The sequence below is a fragment of the Amblyomma mixtum genome, chromosome 9 (genome assembly GCF_055824585.1).
Source record: "Amblyomma mixtum isolate Tamu chromosome 9, ASM5582458v1, whole genome shotgun sequence".
Lineage (NCBI taxonomy): Eukaryota > Metazoa > Arthropoda > Arachnida > Ixodida > Ixodidae > Amblyomma > Amblyomma mixtum.
Genome location: NC_143020.1, coordinates 66,930,568 through 66,951,121, shown reverse-complemented (window position 1 = coordinate 66,951,121; position 20,554 = coordinate 66,930,568). Strand labels below are relative to the sequence as shown.

At 45.1% G+C, this 20,554-nt stretch overlaps 1 protein-coding gene and 1 pseudogene across 2 annotated transcripts; both read right to left on the bottom strand.

Annotated features, from left to right (window-relative positions):
- Positions 1-215: 215 nt before the first annotated feature.
- LOC149329467 (uncharacterized) lies at positions 216-1,125 on the bottom strand (annotated as a pseudogene).
- A 2,122-nt stretch (positions 1,126-3,247) lies between these two features.
- LOC149329466 (TNF receptor-associated factor 6-like) lies at positions 3,248-14,894 on the bottom strand. 2 transcript variants are annotated; one of them, XM_089562239.1, is made up of 3 exons: positions 14,605-14,894; positions 3,916-4,357; positions 3,248-3,834 (listed from the first exon to the last, which is right to left on the bottom strand). In XM_089562239.1, the coding sequence occupies exons 1-3, from the start codon at positions 14,887-14,889 to the stop codon at positions 3,248-3,250; spliced, it is 1,314 nt and encodes a 437-aa protein (XP_089418365.1). In that variant the 5' UTR covers positions 14,890-14,894. The 2 variants fall into 2 exon arrangements, with proteins under 2 accessions (XP_089418365.1, XP_089418364.1); XM_089562238.1 differs by having other exon boundaries at positions 3,248-4,357.
- Positions 14,895-20,554: the final 5,660 nt, after the last annotated feature.

Below are 20,554 nucleotides of genomic sequence, written 5' to 3'. Positions count from 1 at the left end.
GTGCTCGCCGTTTACCAGTCTCTCTGTCTGAAAAACTTTATTATTGTTTTACGAATTGGAAAAACAGCGCAATGAAAGACGACACAAGAGAAGGACAAAACACCAGCGCTGGTGTTTTGTCCTTCTCTTGTGTCGTCTTTCATTGCGCTTTTTTTCCAATTCGGAAAACATGTACCAACCAGCCCGTTTTTGCCCTCTTCTGGAATTTATTATCGTTACATACTTGAGGTATCCCGGAAATGGCCACCTCTCACAAGCACTAGTTGCGCTCTTGAGTACAGGAGCCCATTGGCGACGGCTGCGGCTCGGGCGCGCTCGACCAGGGCCTTCTCGCTCACCAGGTCGGAGCAGCCGAGCAGGGCTGCCTCCCAGTCCTGCCGGGTGGGGTTGGGTTTTGGGACGAAGTTCGGAGTTGAATGACATGCCCATACCATGTAGAAGATGTCCGAATACTTATTCGCACAGTACGGGCACTTTCCTGTACATGCGGGACCAATATTGCTTTAGAACTGCCGGGCACAGCAGTGTTTTCGTGTAAAGACGGAGGAGTTTGCGTTCCTCCGTCATTGCAAGGCCCTTTCAGGGCTTAGGATAAATTGCATGGCCGGATTGGCATAATTCAGTAATTTGTCGAAAAGTGAATGCCGGATTGGGTTCAGGATCAGTTTCGCAAGGATCTAAAGGCTTTGCCCGGAGAGTGAGCGTGCGGTCGGCGGCATCTTCCGTTTCATTGCCTTTGAGGCCCATGTGAGCAGGAGCCCATACTATCGTTCGAGACGCGGGGGCCTCGTGGTAGTCGCTATATTTAAGGATGCGATACGCAAAGAAAGGAATGTATCCCTCTTGAATATTTCTGCAGGCCCCTCTAGAGTCGGTAATGATGACTCGCGAGTCCTGATATGCGGCGTCTAGCGCAGTGGTGACCTCCTCCGCATGTGTTATGTCTTGAGCCCGGAACGATAGGCCGTTCACCACGACGTTTTGGTGGATGACTGCGGCCATGTACCACCCCCCATGGTGAGGGCCGGAGGCGTCCACGTAGACGATTCCGCGTTTCTTTCTCTGGTGGTGGGTCAGTGCCTCGGTCCGCGCAAGGCACCTGCCACTGTGGTCGTCACGTGTCATGTTGGCTGGAAGAGGACGCACGTGCAGGGTGTTTCTGGAGACTTCGGGGATGCGTACGCGCTCTTCCGTCAGTGTTGGGTGGTGGATGTGTAGTCGGGTGTAATCGGTTCACCCAGTTCGAGTCGGCGAGTTGTGCCGCGTACTCTGCCGCTCATTGGGTGACCTCGGCCATGGAGTTACGATGCCTTTACCATGCGTTTACAATGCCTTTGCTTTCTAGTCATTTCACGCCAAAGGTTCCAGATATTGCGCTGAACCATCTACGATTTGTTAAAAAAAGCACGAAAAGTTAGTAGAACGTTCGTAACCCAGGCCTTAAATGTTTTTGCCGAAAAAAATTTATTCATGAGGAGAGCGCAGTTCGGGACATTTAGGAAAGGTATGACGCTTGGCAACGCACAATAACATATCAAAAATAATTTTTTTTCCACAATGCTTCATATCCATAAATAGCGTAATGACAGAGTTCGGCTTTAGATGTGATTTAGGACATGAATGAACGGTCGTTTTTGGTTCAAACCTCACTTTTCTGCTACTTCAGTTCTATTTTTTAGCTCGACGAGCTCAGTTTCATCAGCTGCAACAATTCTCCAGGTAATAGACGTCCAGGGAAACCAAGCGGATGTTTTCTAATTTCTGAGAGCAATTTCGTATTAACGAAAAACGAAATGGTGTAAATTTTACATTTGCATACATTCTAAAAAATATTCAATGCGTATAAAAATACATGACTCGAATCTCGAAAAAAACAAGATTCTTTGCAATGCCATTAAAAATAACTATGGACTGTGCTGTAAAATGTTATTTTGTTTTTTTTTTCAATTACTGAGCGGTGCTTTATTTCACGTCATTTCGAAATGTTCAAGCTGCGCTCCCCTCAAGAATGAATTTTTTCCGACAAAAATACTGCAGACTAACATTGCGCTCGTTGTGGTGAGTTTTCGTGCATTTTCTTTAACAGACAGACGAGGTCAGGCGCAACTTCCGGGTCGTTTTGGCGTGGAGTGATCATATATTTTGACCATAACGCGATAAAGAGTATCGGTACATGCACAACTATTAAAAGCTTAACTCTCATATTTTTCTGTGATTATTTATGGAGTTCTCTTTTCGGAAACGTATTGTGCAAAACCAAGCAATAAATATATATCAATAAAGCAATAGTTCCCACTGCGCATGATCGAACTACTTATTAAAAGTTGAACTAGGAGCTGCTCGAGAAAAATGAAGTTCCTGCCAGGATTCGGTGCAACGCGATAAATAAGCTCTCGTGCGGTAGGCTTCTTCATCTATCAGACCGCAATGAGGCACTGAGCATTGACCGGAAAATTAAGCGCTCAGTATAACGAGAAGTGCTTTTAAAACTCCACTTCCTGCCAAACTTTTTGAGACACGAATGTTCGTCTCCTCCGAAAAACCGTACACTTGTCAATGTTATTTCCCCACTGTGACAGGCTCATCCACAAAGGCTAAATCGGGAAAAAATGAAGCTTGCAACCCCTCAAATCAAAGCTTTTTATTTATTTTCATCACGACCAAACCGGTTACAAGGGCATGTTTACCTCCTGCTAAATTGCGCTTTCTGCTATACAGACGCTGAAATACGTGGTACACTAAAGAAGAAAAACCAAAGAACGAAAATAACGTGAATTTATTTTTTATGGTGCATTTATTCCCTCCAGTTCGTAGCTAAAGTAAAAGGCAGCGCTTTGGAGCATCCCAGCTGTTTACTTTGTAACGCACCATCTATCCTCGTAAGCATTCAGTATCATTTCAGAGAAACATCTGTTTTCGGTGCACTGTGGCTGACGCGGGCCCAATTACACAAGTCTAGTTACTAAGTCAAATACATGAAGCAAAAAACACTGCTTAAGAAAATAACTAGATAAAGACTCTGTGCTTAGGACATTGCGTCACACGTTTCACTGGCAATTAATGCGATTTCTTCATATTAGACCAGAATAAAACAAAAGAAGCGAACTGAACGCATGCACATCGTGAAAGAAATTGAATAGACGGGCGAATTAGTCCATGATAAATGCGCTAAATATTAACAACAAACTGCTGAAAGCAAAACCTGTGGGATGAATGGCTTCCATCCAACGCCTTCCGCCAGCGCGGCTCACGGCAGCACTTCCCACTTAATCTGAAGCTGGTCCTCCACCACGACGCCACTGAGCCTGAGAGTGCTAAGCCTAAACGAAGGATCAGAAAAACAAAATGCTGAGTTACTTGGTGTTGTAGGCTTTTGTATGCATGGATATTCACGGGGTGACTTAATTTCAACGAGATACTGCCTCTTATCTTGCGGGTGTATTACGCCCAGCCGTATTCTGTGCTGGAATGGCCACTCAACAGCGCCGTCGTTGTCACCCTTATGCAAGCGGAGACTGGCGTGCAGGCGCACTGATTCGCCATCCTTTATCAAGTAGACTCCAGGTGACATGCAGTATCCACACATGTACACCTGGTCGCTCTCGTAGTAAGCATGGCCTTCTCTCAGCACTTTTTCTTCGAGCGATTCGATGCCTCTGACATAGAAGACTGTATGCTCTGGTCGTGGTTCATGCCTTCCAAGCACTGCCTTAATGCGGTCCAGAGTCCTCTCGCTATTATCCACAGTTTCAACTTTCATTTCATGAATTGATTCTAGAATTCGCGAGCAATTGTCACAGCTCTCTTTCTTTGCAGTCGCCAACTCATCTTTAACTATTTTTTCCAGTTTGTTTAGGTTGCTCGAAAGGTTATCAGTACGCGTTATCAATTGCTCTTTCAACTGCTCGTTACCACTGGCGGATTCGCGCACACCCCTTGTCACACTCTCCTGGATTTGTCTCGTTGCTTGGGTCAGTTCATCTCTGAGCGCTTCTTTAAAGGTGTTTCTCCCGTGAGACATTTCGTTTAGTCTATCACCGCGGCATTGAACATCAGCAACCAGCTGCCCAAGATGCTCTCTCATTTCCACCGCCTTCTCCTGAATGACTCGTTGGAAGGAGTTTGGAAGTGCTGCGTCTTCCGTGTCGCTGGGCTGATGGCCAGATTCTGGAGCACGAGGCGTCGACGGTGCTGCACACTCCGATCTCAGGTGTGAGCACACATCGGTGCACAGAACCGAGGCCGAACACTTGGGGCACCATGCAGAGTGGTGTCTACATTCCCGCTGGAAATGCTGGGGGAGCTGGGAAGCAGCCACCACGGTCTCGCAGCCGTTGACTTCGTTCCAGCACCTAACCTGCATTGAATAATTGAAGGAAATGTAGAAAGTGCAACTTCCCCCATCGCGCTCCAGACTGGCGCGCGCGGGCGCCGCAACCACCGCCGACATATCGGTATTCCCGAAAAATGAGGTCGTCGCGCCATACCAGCAGCTGACTTCATTCACTCAAGCCACGGTTGACATCAGCACAATCGTGACGCGCGAATGCGCTAGTCACGTGTTTTTTTGTTTTGTTTTTTGCATTTCGCGTGCTTTCTTTGCAGCTCGGAAAAAAGATACACGTGAGGCTTTCTTTATCCCAAATAAATGCAATGGGTGTTTCTGAAGGTGCTCTCCAACTGTGCTATTCACATCTGCTGTATAATATCAATATTTAGGGGTTGAGAAAAATGATCTTAATAGCTAATTAATTATTTACAAAATAAAAATTGCCTTGGATGCGCAAGCTGGCTGGTAGCTGTATGTAAGTGGTTTCCCTGGCCTACCTCAAATGTCTTATTTTTTAACCCTTGGCTAAAGTTAGGCTTGACACCCTGTATAAATGTTCGTAACATATCTGCGAGCAATTCAAGCATGCTAGTACCAATTTACAACCTTCACTATGCCTGCTCCGCGCGTTCACGGAGCAGCATATACAGAGTGTCCCAGCTAACGTGGACCAAGTTTTAAGCGAATAAGAGAAAACCTAAGCGTTCTTCAGAACTGAAATTGCATGGATGTTGTTGGGGTTTATCTGATGTTACGATACCATTTTTTTAGCTCCTCCTATTTGAATAATTAGTTGAGATAAATAAATTAACTTTTTAAACTTGATACGTTCAGGCGTCAATAGGAAAGTTGTGGAGTTCCACAAATATTGTCCAACCCAGGCACTGACAACGAGATACGCTTAGCGTGGCCGTTTTTATTTGGGGTAAACGAAAGCCCGCGGAGTATAAAAAAATACCACGTGGCAACGAGCCCCTTGCGCCCGAATGCGCCGCGATTATAGTGCTCTCATGCGTGCTTTGTAAAAATGCATCACTCGCTTCGCGCGTTTCGTGCTATATTAAAAAAGTTAATTGATTTATCTAGACAAATTATTCAAATAGGACGAGCGAAAAAAATGGTACTGTAACTTAAGATAAACACCAACAACATCATCGCAATATCAGCTCTGAAGAAAGCTTCGGTTTTGTTTTTAAATCTTTGTCCAAGTAAGTTGGGACACCCTGCATACCTGCAAATTGTTTCAAGTACCACGAATAAATGACAAAAAAAGTTGCCACTGGCTTAGCGCAGCTATGCCAGGATATACGTAGCGAGAGCTACCTGGCGTCTGCGCCTCGCAAGACGTTCTTCTCTTTCCACAGGCGTCTCCGCCGCTCATTCTCGCGTGGCGGCGGCGGCGAACTGTGACGTCATGCGCCGCGCACCTGCTGCTCCTCTATGGTTGCGCGCATGCGCACTATCAGCCTCGCAGGCTCGCGGCAAAATGCTCGATTTGGTTGCGTGGTGTAGCTCTCGCTACAAAATTGGCTCACCGGAGCTGGGCGAAACCAACAACATATTGTTTCCCGTCATGTGGGGATTCTCATAGTAATTTTCAAATCCGCTCTATTTGTTAATTACCTAAGATCACTTATGCAAATTTTCTATTATTTATTTCAGCGTCACGTGCGTTCCCTTACGTTGGAGAGGGAGTAAAGCAAGAAACCGATCCTGTTTTTGCAGCAACGTATCTTCTACATGGTGCTTTTTTTCGTAGTTTAAATAAAGCCTATGAAATATGAAAAATTGGCGCGGGCTTAGCTTTAGCCTGGTAGGTTGCGAAAGCCCCCAAGGATTCCTGTAGTGAGCAGGGGAGTGAAGGGATCAAAAGGAAGACTCCTGTCCAGGTAATACCATATTATCATAGGTTTTCACATAATTTCAAGAAGCTGGCTGCGCGTTATAATGTACAAGTAGTTTTCTCTGCCTCATGTAAGCTTTCCAAGATCTGCACTAAGAAAATGGTAAAACGAGATGACTGCACGACCAAACATAAACGAAGTTTACGGAATGTCAGGCGAACGTTCTGTACAGAATTCCTATCAGTTGCGGGCGTCACATTGGGCAGACAGGAAGATGCTTCAATGAGAGGGCAAGAGAACAAAGACTATGCGTACGCAACAAATCAGGAAGCAACCTAGCCGACCATTGCAAAGCATGTGAAACAGAGCGAGAGAACGGAGGCTATCCAAAAATAGATAAAACAGAATTCTTAACATCAGCTAAAGGAAAAACAGAGCGTGAAGTCATGGAGGCGTATTTTATAAGAAAAGCTGGGAAAAACTGCGTTAGCGCACCTTGTATTCAATTACTGGACAGTGAAGCTGAATTCCTTGTTGGCTATCTGTAGGTGTGAACCATGTCTCAAGACTGCTTACCGTAAGCACCCTTTCTTGTGAACTGGAACGGTCCCGCTTTTCCTTTTCGTTTTCTTACTGCTTTTATTCCTTGCCATTTTATTGGCTTTTACTTCATTTGTCCTTGCCATTTCTCATATTTGCATATCCCCCCCCTCGTCGTTTTCTCGTGGAGCCCTCTACACTCCTGTTTTATACTTCTCGTTTTATCCTTTTCTGTATCGGTCTTTCTGTATTTTTTCATGCACATATTCTTCATCGTTTCCTAGTTTTTAATTTTTTTTCCATTTTATTATGTACAGTATCACATCCCTTACCTGTTTTCGGCCTAATTGTCTGCTATCTTTTACTTCCATTGCCAATCCCATAAATGTAGTTTCCTCATTGTCATTCTGTCTTCACCACGTGCTTGTCTTAGTGTAGAGCCTTGTACAATCCTTTCATCTTTTAGCCGATATATTTTTGTCTCCCCGTTTTGCGGCGTTATTTGTTTGGCTGTTAACTTTGACAAGCTTGAAAAGCGCTTTTTGCAGTAAGTTTCAGTACACGATGTCTCATTTCTCTCGGTGTTCCCCCGGCACCGTGTTTTCGTTTTCTTACTTTACCGGAATTTTTTGCTTATTGTCCACACGCTATTGTGCTCTTCTTTGCTCATGCTCATCGCTTGATGTTGGTGATGGGCTCCTATATATTAGACGTGGTGGCATTCCGAAAATAAAGTTGCAAGTTAGCGCCTGTCCTCTCCTCTTCTGTGTCGTCCGTTTCCTTTTTGCGCTGTTTTCGAAGGGAGATACTTGGCCGCCTTTTTAAAAACAAAAGACGCCGAAATCATTTCCAGGAGAGCTAGAAACTACGGCTTTGGATAGTGAACTTCACGATTCTGTTGAGTACGCCGAAGTTTGTGCAGAGGACTGCTAGTGTTGTTCGTCGTCACAAGCACGCTAGCAAGGCGCGCGAAGCATGAGGCAGGCGCATAAATGACATCACGTGGAAAACCTTTCGTACACGCGTTTAAGTACAGCGACACAGCAGTACACCATATGCGCAGCTTCACTTCACAAGTTTCTGAAACGAATATCCATAAAAAGTCCGTTGCAGAAAACTTGCTGAGAAACGTGACCCTGCAAGCAAGACGCGCAAAGCATGAGACACATCGCAATCCTTTCGTTGACGAGCTAAACACAGCGACAAAACCAACACGTGAAAAAATGGGCCCGTGCGCGCCGACTGCTCAAAACTGGCTCTGGCGCAGCCGCAGGACGGGTTAGGGTGCCTCGATTCCAGCGCCGGGTCGGGTTGGACGGGTTACGGGTCGGCTCACAGCACCCTCTCGCGGACATCAGCGGTGGTGCAGCGCAGAAAAAATGCTTTGTTCTCTCGGCGCCTGCTCAGGCCGTAAGGAGAGAGCGAGAAAGCGCGCGCGTCGAGACCGGCCGTGCCGTGACTACCGCCGCCCTCCGCCGACAGATCGAGCTGATCCAGATCATGAGAGGGAAATAACTAGAAGAATAAGAATGGGGTGAAGCGCATATGGCAGGTTATCTCAGATCATCCATGGCAGTTTACCAATATCCCTCAAGAGAAAAGTATACAACAGGTGTATCTTACCGGTACTCTCCTATGGGGCAGAAACGTGGAGGCTAACAAAGAGGGTTCAGCTTAAAGGGACACTGAGGAGAGCACTATTAATATTTTTTTTATAGTAAAATCCGATAGTTCGGCATGTCATGGCTTTGTTGCCACTTGGTCGGCAGCGAAAGATGCATTTATTTCTAAGAAATTTGGATTCGAAGTTGAAAAAGTTTTTCCCGCCGCTCTGATTCAAACTTGGGATTCGTCTATGACGACAGAGGACTAAGAGACGTGAAACATGACGTGCACATGACGTAACGCAGACTCCGTGATTTCTGGCTGCCAGCAGTGCGGCCTAGCAGCAGCCGAAAAGAAAGCTACCGCCGGCCGCACGTTGAAGGCATCTATCGGCTATTGCGGCCGTCGCTACAGTCGCTTCGATTAAGTTTGCACTGGCGTTTTGCCAGCGTTACGATGGATCTCGTTCTCGAAGTCGTCAACGAAGTTCTCGCAAATAGACACCTTTAGCATACCGTGCACCTTGTTACCGCTAGCGGAATACCGGGAGCCCGCCTACCGCCGGAAAAAAGGCGCTGATTTGTCCCGATGCTTCAGGAGCGCGCGTAGCAGCCGGGCACGTGGCGCCATCTGGCGACGTCAAGGAGATTTGCGCATGATTGGCTGCGCCTCAGTGATGCATGGTTTCTCGGTTCCTGGTGTTGCTAGAACCATTCGTTCTAGCAACACTGTTTTGTTCTATGATCTCATCACGCTTGTACTTGCGAGTTTGCCTGTGGCGGCGATACCTGTATTTTGGTTCTTGCTCTTTTCTACGTTACAAGAGCTTTGTTGTCAGTATGAGTGGCGTTTTTGTAATCAGGAGCTGGTATTCTGTCGATACAAGCCAACTTCAATTTCTCCTCAGTGTCCCTTTAAGAAACAACGCAGCGAGCTATGGAAAGAAAAATGATAGGTGTAACGTTAAGAGATCGGAAGCGGGTGGAGTGGGTGAGAGAACAAACGCGGGGTAATGATATCCTAGTTGAAATCAAGAGGAAGAAGTGGGCTTGGGCAGGGCATGTAATGCGAGGGGAAGATAATCGCTGGTCCTTTAGGGTAACGGAGTGGGTTCCAAGAGAAGGCAAACGTAGGAGGGGGCGGCTGAAAATTAGTTGGGCGGATGAGATTAAGAAATTTGCGGCAATAAGGTGGCCGCGGCTGGCGCAGGACAGTGTTAATTGGTAAGACATTGGAGAGGCCTTTGTCCTGCAGTGGGCGTAGTCACGCTGATGATGATGATCATGACGTCACCTTGACTGTAGCGTGACTGGTGAGAGAAGCGCGACACTCACCGCCGTGACTACCGCCGCCCTTCGCCCACAGATCGAGCTGGGGGCCCTTTTTTTCGCAGCTGGTATGACGTCACCTCGACTGTAGCGCCACTGGTGAGAGGAGCGCGAGGCTCACCGCCGTGACTACCGCCGCCCTCCGCCGACAGATCAAGCCGGGGGCCCTTTTTTTTGCAGCTGGTATGACGTCACCTCGACTGTAGCGCCACTGGTTAGAGGAGAGCGAGGCTCACCGCCGTGACCACGGCCGCCCTCCGCCGACGGGTCGAGCTGGGGGCCCTTTTTTTCGCAGCTGGTATGACGTCACCTCGACTGTAGCGCCACTGGTGAGAGGAGCGCGAGGGTCACCGCCGTGACCAAAATGAAGAATGGTCTGGCAAGAAGTTAGCAGATGCATTTAATGACTTGTGGAACTGAAAAGAATTGATTATGATGAAATGGCTTTGAATTACATAAAGTGCACCGTGGATCACACCTGTTTCTTAAGTCCTGTTACAGAGGCTGAAGTAGTGTCAGTATTTCTGGCATTAAATAACAGCGGAAGTAGCGATGCTGACGGTGTTAAGATTAAACCTGTGAAACATGTCCTCGACAGAATTGCACCCTATATCACACACATATTTAACCTTTGTCTAGCAAATGGTGTGTTTCCACAGAAGATGCAGACTGCAAAGGTAACAGTTGTCTACAAAAAGGGAGACAAAAATGACTTTGCAAACTATAGGCGATTGTCAATATTGCCTGTTTTCTCCAAAGGGTTTGAAAAAATAATTTTGTCCCGGATGAATAACTTCTGTAATAAGCATAATATAGTAACACCTTCACAGTTTGGATTTCGGAAAAATCTTTCTACGGAACTTGCTTTGTTAGAACAAAAAGAATTCGTTTTAAACTCTTTTGATGACAAATGTTTAGCTTTAGGAATATATGTAGATTTTTCAAAGGCCTTTGATCATCTTAGCCACATGTTACTGCTTAAAAAGCTTCAAGTATAAGGTTTCCGTGGACAATCCTTGTTACTTTTGAGCAGTTATCTTAAGCATCGACCGCAGTATGTAGCATTAAACGGTCATCGATCAGATGTCAAAGCTATCTTATCTGGTGTGGCCCAAGGCAGCATCTTGGGCCCATTCCTTTTCAATATATATGTGAATGACATAACAGAAATAGACATAGAAACAAAAATTGTAATATATGCAGACGACACCACCTTGCTTTTTTCCGGGTCATGCCCCTCATCTATGATTGCAAAAGCAAACACAACGCTTACTCAACTTGAAAAGTGGGCAAGATTTAACGCCCTCAAGATTATTACCTCAAAAACTAAAGCCATTATTTTCCGGCCCGAGAACAAGAACATCCAAAATAATGCTGGTATATTTCTTGATAATTTGAAAATAGATGTTGTTAGCTCTCAAAATACTAGGTGTATTTTTCAATGAGAAAATGACTTGGGACGAGCACAGAGATTACATAGCATCTAAACTATCCCGTGTCATAGGAACAGTTTACGCTCACAAAAACATTCTCCCTGTAAATGTAAAAATGCTCCTGTATAATTCATTGTTCTGCTCGCATCTAAATTACTGTCACTTGGTATGGGGAAATACATCTTTCACAAACCTCCAAAGATTATTTACCCCAAAAAAAGAATTCTTAGAATAGTATATAATGTAGCATATGACCACCCATCGAAACCACTTTTTGAGAAAGGCGACATAATGCCAATTACTGATTTATATGCATACTGCTTACTCTCTAATTAGAAAACCGAAAATAAAAACAATACTCCTTTCATTGCCACACTGGCTTCATTATGCAAAAAACACGCATCGTACAAAACAAGAAGCAACGAAATATGGCACATTTATGCATACAGAACAGGTTATGGCAAACAGATGCATAGGTATAGTCTGCTGCACTATCTTAACCTCTCCCATAGCCACAACATGACTGTTGAGCACTCGAAAAAAAAAAGAGTTGCAAAACTTTGTTTCAAATATATTGTTACCGGGTGTAACTTTTGAATCGTAATTTCTGTAATTTTGTATAATTTTTTGTGGTTGTGATTTTGTAACTTCTGAATGGTAATTCCTGTAATTGTGTTTAAATTTATGTGATTACAATTTTGCAATTTGTCATTTTATGTAATTTTGTCTTTACGTTTCATTTTTACGCGCTACAAAGTGTTACAGTTGTATCAAAAAATAGGTTCTGTTCATGCTTCCTTTATTTCTTTAGTATTACTGCTGGGTTTTTCTTTCTTTTTTTTAATCTTTGCTGGTATGCTGTTATGCTGTCTGCATATTTTTCCTGTAGAAATTCTATCTATTTTTGGGGAGGCGAGAGCTCGTCAAGCTGCATCCCAAGCTTTTTCTCTCTGCCTCCCTCATCCTTGTGATGGAAAATAAAGGCATTATTATTATTATTATGACTACGGCCGCCCTCCGCCGAGGGATCGAGCTGGGGGCCCTTTTTTTCGCAGCTGGTATGACGTCACCTCGACTGTAGCGCCACTGGTGAGAGGAGCGCGAGGCTCTCCGCCGTGACTACCGCCGCCCTCCGCCGACGGATTGAGCTGGGGGCCCTTTTTTTCGCAGCTGGTATCACGTCACTCAGCGAAAGGTCCACCGTAACTACCGTCGCTCCGCGCTGAAGGCTCAAAACTTAGCGTAGTATTGCTTTCGCAATAAAAATTTGCGCTGGCTTAGCTCTGCTATACCAGGATATACGTAGCTTGAAGTGAGGGCGAGGTGTCCACATCTCGGTGGACACCTGAACCACAGGGAAGGCGGAAAACCATTCTCTTGGAACAGTGGACACCTCAAAATGTGCTTTAAGCTAAGTGGCGGTAGTGACAGGTGTGTGCTGCATGCGACGGCATTTACAATGTTGTGCCAGAAACACGACGCTGAAGCCATAGGGCGTCTGCTACCCTCTGGAAAGCGCGCCGGCGCCGGTGCGTCTGCCAGGTCTATGAATCTACGGTTCTGAAGTGCGCGGCGGCGCCTCCGGCGCAACAGCTGCTCAGCTGTGACGTCACTCGCTCCTCGCGCATGCGCAGCTTCGCTCATGCGCTCTCTCGCGAAACTGCTCATCCACGACAAGTATAGCTCGCACGAGAAAAAAACAAAACTAATATGTAATGACCAACGCGTTAAACTAGTTTAACCGCCTACTCAACCAAGTGCCGTGCTTACGCAGAACAGCCAGCCTAGCTGACATATTATAACCACGAATAAACACACAACTTTTGTTATTTGCATTTTCCGCGTTCAGGATGCTTTCATACGCAGCACGCGCTGATCTTAAAGTGATGCTGTGCAATAAGCAATGTCGCAGGACAAATAGAGTAGGGAATAATTGATACACGAATGTACGGCAATTGCTATGCACAAGGCAGAGCCTGGAAAAAATTTATAACCGGCAGTAGCTGACAGACGATTTTCCCATGGTTCTTTGCGTTCACTTCGGAAACGCACGCTTCCGCACCTGTTGAAAGGTATGAGAGGAAAGAGTAAAAGAACAGACGCGCGTCGCAACAATCGCGTCCCCTGAAGCGTCGACGCTGGCTGTAGCAGATACCTCTGTGCCACCATTCCCCCATGGTTCATTTATTAAGGCGGAAGCCTTTAGTGCCTCATCGTTGTAAGCAGGAGTTGTAGACAGAAATGTCACGCTTTTCAATTGGTCGAAATGATTGTGACGTCACAGTGCGCGAATTTCAAACGGGTCAAATTGTACTTTGGCTATTAACCATGCAACAAATTAAAGGTATCGCATAGTGATCCTCCAACTAAGTGGGACTGAGTTTAGCTCATTGCTTAATCAACCAATTCTAGTTAAGCTTTCTAGCCAGACCACATCAATAAATAAAACAGAGTAGGAAATTGGTCGAGTTGGGGTATAGAACCAGGGTCTCCGGAGTGCGAGACGAGCACGGTAAAAAATCCGGCATGCCAGCTCCATGGTTCGGAATGAACAAAAGCGCGTCTAGTGAATACGGTGTCTTCGTTCACTCCCATCTTCCTCCCTTCCATTAGGGCGAGGTTCAAGTCTCCAGGGAGACATGCGAGACATACATTTCCTTTACTCTCCTCAAAAACTAATTTACCGAAGACGTAGAGCCGAATGGGCGATGTCGTTCTGAGGACTCCCTGGAAGGTTGCATGGCGCTACGAGTTCCATACTCAGAGGCGAAGCTTAACATAGTAACCAGACATCAGTGACACTAGCAACAACACCGCGCTTACGGCTTTCGCCTCTCCGCGCTTTAGGCCCGCCGAGCGCCCGCCCTGAATTATTCTTCTCTCGCGCGCCCCTCCTTATTTTCATGCAAGAGGTGACGTCACAGCTCTGCAGCGCCGCTAGATGGCTTCAGCAAAAAGTAGAAGCTTCTGCACCTTTACAAAGCACGTGCGCCGCCTCATGCTGTCTTTCGCTCACAGCGTCTACGCCCACAGATCTCCACTAGGCGGCTGGATGCCGCATTCCCGCTTTCCGAGACGAGCGCGAGTGAGGCCACCGGCAGTTGGACGGCTTGTCCCGGAAGTCAGGTGTCTTGTGTATTTCAATGCACCAAGTCGCGCCTTTTGCCCTTTCGTTCTCAGTTTTTGCGTTGTTCTCGCGTAATGTCTGCTGTTATATGAAATTAATAAGAGAGCTGAACGCGAGAAATGTGAGCATTGTACGTACAACCCTGTAATTTCAGAGAAACCGAAGAAAACAGGCATGCAGGTCTCACTCTGCCGCGGCAAAGGAGTACGTGCATTAAACACTATGTTCGACCAACTATGTTCGTCGCGACCAAACTCCTCTTCCAACTCAAAAAACAAATTAATTTCGCTTTACACACGATTCTCTGGCGACAAATCATGACCTATTTGATACAGCGCTGTTCTAGTGAAAAGTTCCTTTGGACAAACATTTCGGATGTTTTATCTGCTTCGCTTACCTCTCTCCGAAGCAGCTCTTCCGCAGGGAAGTCCACCAGAGCGACGTCCTCATCCTCGTAGTGGTTGCCGTCCAGCGGACACGCATGCGATGCATCCCGCACGCACTGCTCGTAGCAGCACTCGCATAACACGTGTGTGCATGGTAGCAGGGCCGTTCTCTTCCTCACCAGGCCACAGGCACTGCATATCCGATGTGGAGGCAGGGGTTCGACGAACTTCAGTGCCCTCCAGTCGAGCTCAGGGGAAAATCCCACTGTCGCATACTGCGCGCTTGCAGCAGGCATCGTTCTTGACCTACGCTCGTTGCACTGAGCGTCGAAGAAATGCGTATTCCGCCGCCACAAGGATCGCAGTAACGTCTTTCCTTTTTTTCCCTCCCCGTTTGCCAGGGCGATTATCGCAGGGTTATCGGCTGCCGCTTTTGCTGCGTATGCCGGACTGCGCGCCGAGCGAAATCTGTCGCCGGTGGAAAGCTGTGTCACTCACACGTGTTGATCCCGTACGCTAAAAAATATGCGAAATAATGATTGTTGGTAAATTGGTTTTTGACGAAGGAAATTGGCGAAGTATTTGTCTCACATATTTCGGCGGACACCTGAAACGCGCCGCAAGGGAAGGCAGGAAGGTAGGAGTGAAAGAAGAATGATTGTTGTGGGATAGCTTTTGGTGCCGCTATCCGCCAAAACTCTTTCCCAGCTGATGAGTCCAGGCACATCGCTAATTTAGAGCGAAAGCTATGCTATGACCTCAGGGGCGTGTTTCATTCGTTTGCGCATTCGCACTGCTTCAAATGATAAGCCCTGCTGAAAAACAGGCATTGATCTTGATTCTCCTCCCTTGATAACATCGCAAGGTTACTTGTTATCAGGAGGCTTTCTCGAATTCTTTTTCCCGTGAGTGACGTCATCACGAGGCAAGGTAGCAAGACCAGTTGTCTGACCAAGAACGCCATGCCTCAAGCAATGGCTGCGAACCCTAAGCTCTCATATGAAAGTTAATTTTAGGTTAAATTCAGTTACTTTAACTTCGCCGTACAGAGTGCACCCGAGAGGGCAGGGTTCGAATAGAATAATATAGTATACATCAGTATACGCTAAAAGAATTAAACTATTTCACACAAAGGATTCAGAACTTCGACTCTACGCCTTATGATGACAACGACGCAATACAAAGTACACGTCGGCGAAATATATGCACCGTTGCTTTTCATTATAACGAAGTCGAAGTGGCCCCACGACCTCTTTGTTAAATCGTTGCTTAATTGTATTCATAGGCTGCCTTGATCGCATACGTCGCATTGGAACAGGCCTGCATAATACCGCCTTGATAGAGGAAAACCTATAAAGCTTTCAGTGCGCCGTCGATGCGTGCCGAGGGAGGCCAACACTTGTACCGAGTGCTCTCGAGGCGGCCCTGAAAGTGTATACACTGACCCAATACGTCAGCCTATATGCAAAGCGGCCATTTCTACCCCAGCTTGCATGAGGTTCAGTGCCAGAAACAGGGTCTTGCAGGAGTAAAGTCGTTGATGAGAGGGAGAGGAGGGGAGAATAGCGTCGATTTCTAAGACATGGTTCCTATAACGCCTGCTGTGATGCTAATAAGGGCACGCTATGGGGATTTCGTCGCGACTATGCACTTCGGTTGGCTTCCCCGTGGTATTTACGAGTACCCTGGCCTGAACGCTTCACCACATGACAGTGACGCACAGCACAGCGGTCTCTACAATTTCGCCTCCATCAAAATTCGACCCCCCCCCCCCCCCCACCGGATCGCGAATATGAACAAGACAAAAGGCTTCCACATACGTATTCCTTTCCTGCTTTTCTGCATTGGACCGAACACACGCTCATTTTCTGCTTGTTTCGCAGGTTCGAATTCTCGCAACTTTGTTGCATTAGTACTTCTAAGTCGTTCCCGTTGCTTCTGCTGCCAGTTGCTGTTACCATTTGCTATTACCTACGACCAGTGTAAACGTGTTTCTTGTTCATCATGGGAACTGAGATAGCTGACTTGAAGCGTGAAATGCGCAAAGAAATAAGGGAACTGAAGGCTAGTCTAGAGCACATGAACAAAGATGTTGAGGACTTTCGGAGAGACTGTGGTGATCGGGAAAAAGAGAATGCCGCTCTGAAAGTCACAAATGAGGAGCTGATCAAAGAACTTGCACAACTAAAAAAAATGGCAAATGAAAACTCGATGTGGATCACCGCACAGGATCAGTACTCGAGGAAAAAAATTCTTGAGATTAGAGGCATTCCTGAGGACGAAAACGAAAATTTGATGGATGTTCTGGGCAGGCTTGGTGACGCACTTGGTGATTGTATAACACAAGAAGATATTGAGATCTGCCACAGGGTTCCTGTGCGAAACACTGCTGCTGACCAGAAAGATGGCGACGACGATACTGTCGAAAAAAAGGCCGCAGCAAAAAACGAATAGTAACGGCAACATTGCAGTAGCATTCAGCAACCGCGCTAAGTGCGATGCCATTCTTCGGGAAGCACGAAAAATTCGGTGCGGTGCAGATGAACTGGGTTTCTCAGAGAAAGTCTGTCTTTGTTGATGAGCGTCTGTGCCCAAAAATGAGAAAGTTGCTTGGGATGACAACTGGCAAGAAACGGGAGGTGGCCTGGCGTTGCGCATGGGTCGGGAACCGCAGGGTTTACGCACGGAAAACGGAAACGTCCCGAGTTATCCGAATTGATTGTGAGTCCGACCTGGATAAGATGCGCAATGTAGCCGCCTCTCCCTGAGTGCCTATGGCGTGCTCTTTTGTACTTGTATGATTATTTTTGATAGCTGCTCCTCACGATGTTACCTGTCCTTCTGGCAACAGTTATATCACTGTTCTGCATTGCAACGCCTAAAGTGCGTGAAAGAAATACGACGAACTGGTTATGTTTCTTGCCGAATTCCGTTTCAAGTTTCAAGTTTTTATGGTTACCGAAACGTGGTAATCTTCTACAGCTGATGTTTTGAATCTCCCGGGATGCGAGAGTTTTTTTCTGAACAGGTCCCACCGACGTGGTGGCGGTGTGCTACAGCTGGTATCAAAACAGTTTGCATGTGCTGTACAGCCAGACTTTTCTTAAATTAATGCTGATTACTAAGTTATAATGACTCAAAGTGAAAATAAGTTGTTTGCTGTCATTTACCGACCATCTAATGGGAACATAAACCGTTTTTTTAAGTTTTTAGAAACGTTCTTGAATTTCATAATTACGAATAAGCTGCAAATCATTTTAGGCGGTGACTGTAACATTATTCTGTTGGGTAACACTGCTGCCTCCCGTGGATTTCAAATTTTGCTTACTTCCTTATCTTGTGGCAATGTCATAACAGAGCCAACACGAATCACCCATCATTCAGAGAGCCTTTTAGATTTATTTGTGACTAATAATATGAGTGACTGTGTTAAGTCGGGCTGAATAATTACGGGACTAAGTGATCACTTTCCGATATACATGATCTACAAATGCAATACATTTCTTAAAAGAAAGGTTAGCCACTCTGATTCGTACACTGTCAGAGATATAAGTTCCAGGACCCTAGAGGTGTTTGGGAATGAAATAAGCAGTTTAAGCTGGAGTCCGCTTATTGCGTGCAAAACTGCTCAGCAAGCATATGAAATATTTCTCTCATTATTTAAGTCATGCTATCACACATGTTTTAGGCTAAAAATGTAAAACAAATCGAAAAAGTTACGCAAGCCTTCGATGACAGATGAGTGTTTTAAAATGATTAAAAGAAAGGAACAACTATACGCAAAGTTCGTGAAGACACGGAGCTTGGATGACCTCTCAGCTTTCAAAAAATACAGAAATTTTGTCACAACCAGTTTGCGTAAATGAAAAAATACGTACTTTGAAATTTTATTTAACAATGCAACTAGTCAGATTGATGTTCTATGGCGCGAACTTAACAAAATATTAAATACTAGCACACGCAACTATCAAGTACTTCAACTAATAGTAAATGCTAAAACACTAAAAGGGAAGGACCTCGCGGACGAGTATAACAAATACTTTACAAATCTCTCTTCAGGAACACCTATACAAGACAGCGCTGAAAGTAAAACATATATTTAGGTGCACCTAATTCTAAATCTGCCTGTTTTGAACCGACAAGTGATGAAGAAATTTACTCTATTTTTATGTCCTTAAAGAATAGTAAAGCCCGGGACATTGATGATCTTGAAATCAAACTCGTTAAATACGATTTAGACCTGCTGACTCCAGCTCTTTGTTACATTTACAATACCTGTTTCCATACTGGTACCTTTCCAGATATTATGCAGTGTGCGAAATAGGAATTATATATAAATGAGGCGATAAAAATAACTTTTCAAATTATCTACCGATCTCAGTGTTACCCGTTTTTTCCAAAGGTCCAGAAAAAATAATATGCAAGTGAATCACCAGTTTCTGTGATAAGCACAAGCTTTTATCTCCACAGTAATTTGGGCTCTGTCGAGGCATGTCCACTGAATTAGCTTTGTCGACGCAGAAGGAATTAATACTTAGAAGGTTTGAAAAAAACAAAATGACCCTTGGTATTCTGATCGATTTCTCGAAAGCATTCGACAGAATTGACCACAAAATTTTATCTACAAAGCTAGAGCATTATGGGTTTCGAGGAGTTTCTGGTAACCTTCTCAAGTCATATTTAAACCAGCGTAAGCAATGCGTCGTAATCAACGAAGCTCACTCTTCCCTATTAATTGCGACTTCAGGTGTGCCGCAAGGCAGTGTACTCGGACCGGTTTTATTTAATATTTACATAAATGATATAGTAAAGACCAGCACACTTCCATCTTACACCATTTATGCAGACGACACAAGCATTTTTTTCCAGTCAGCTAGTATTGAAGAACTCACTGATTTCGCAAATGTGACACTTGAAAAATTCTCTCAATAGACTTAAATAAATAGTTGACAAATTAACGTTGCTAAAAAAGAGCCATATTATTTACTCCTGTACAGAAGGTTATTGTTCGGGATATCGACATTAAACTCGGTTCCGAACAAATAAAAGACGTTAAAGAAATAAAAACATCGGGTGTGACGTTCAGTCAACATCTAAATTCCCACGTGGAAAGCGTGGCGGGAAACCTGGCAAGAGCTTGTGGCGTACTGTGTAAGTTTAGAACGGTGCTTCCGACTAAAATTAAGTTAATTCTTTCTAATTCATATTTCGCTCCTCATATTAACTACTGCAGTCCTGTATGGACGGACACAACTCAATCCAACCTTACCAAATTAATGCTATTACAAAAGAAAGCAATTCGTCATGTAGCAAATGTCGCATATGACGCCCATATAAGAGAACTTTTTGCTACGTTTAATGTACTCCGCATACACCACTTACATAAACTTAACGTTGTTATGAAGTAAACACACAGTGTTCAAACTAACAACGAAGCTTTCCTCAACTTATGCAGTTTACATCGACCTTTAGAAGTGCCCTACATATTCAGAAACCGAGAATACTGGTGTATACCCTCTTCCCGCACTAATCAGGGTCGACATATTCTGCGATACCACATGCCTACACATTTGAATTTTCTACAAAACAAAAAATATAGATATCAATAACATTAGCAAATACAAGTGGCAGAAATACCTTATTCTTGTAGACATATGGGTTTAATTGTGTTTCATTTCTCCGACACAAACTGCTTTTGTCCTGCGGATGTATTGTATCTTTTTGTCATCGTCTATTTTCCTGCTTTTATTACGTGAACTTGTGTACACCCGATTGTATCTGGACCTTTGGAGCTGCTGACGCGATTTTTTCTTTCGATTTTTTTCTTTTTTCATACTATACATCTTATCTTACTATACATTTACGTTTAATTACACGTTTCCATCAAATTTAACACAAACCCAAGTGTTTTCCGCCCATTCTGTGAGAATTTTCACTCTGACCTGATGACTTCCGGTGGAG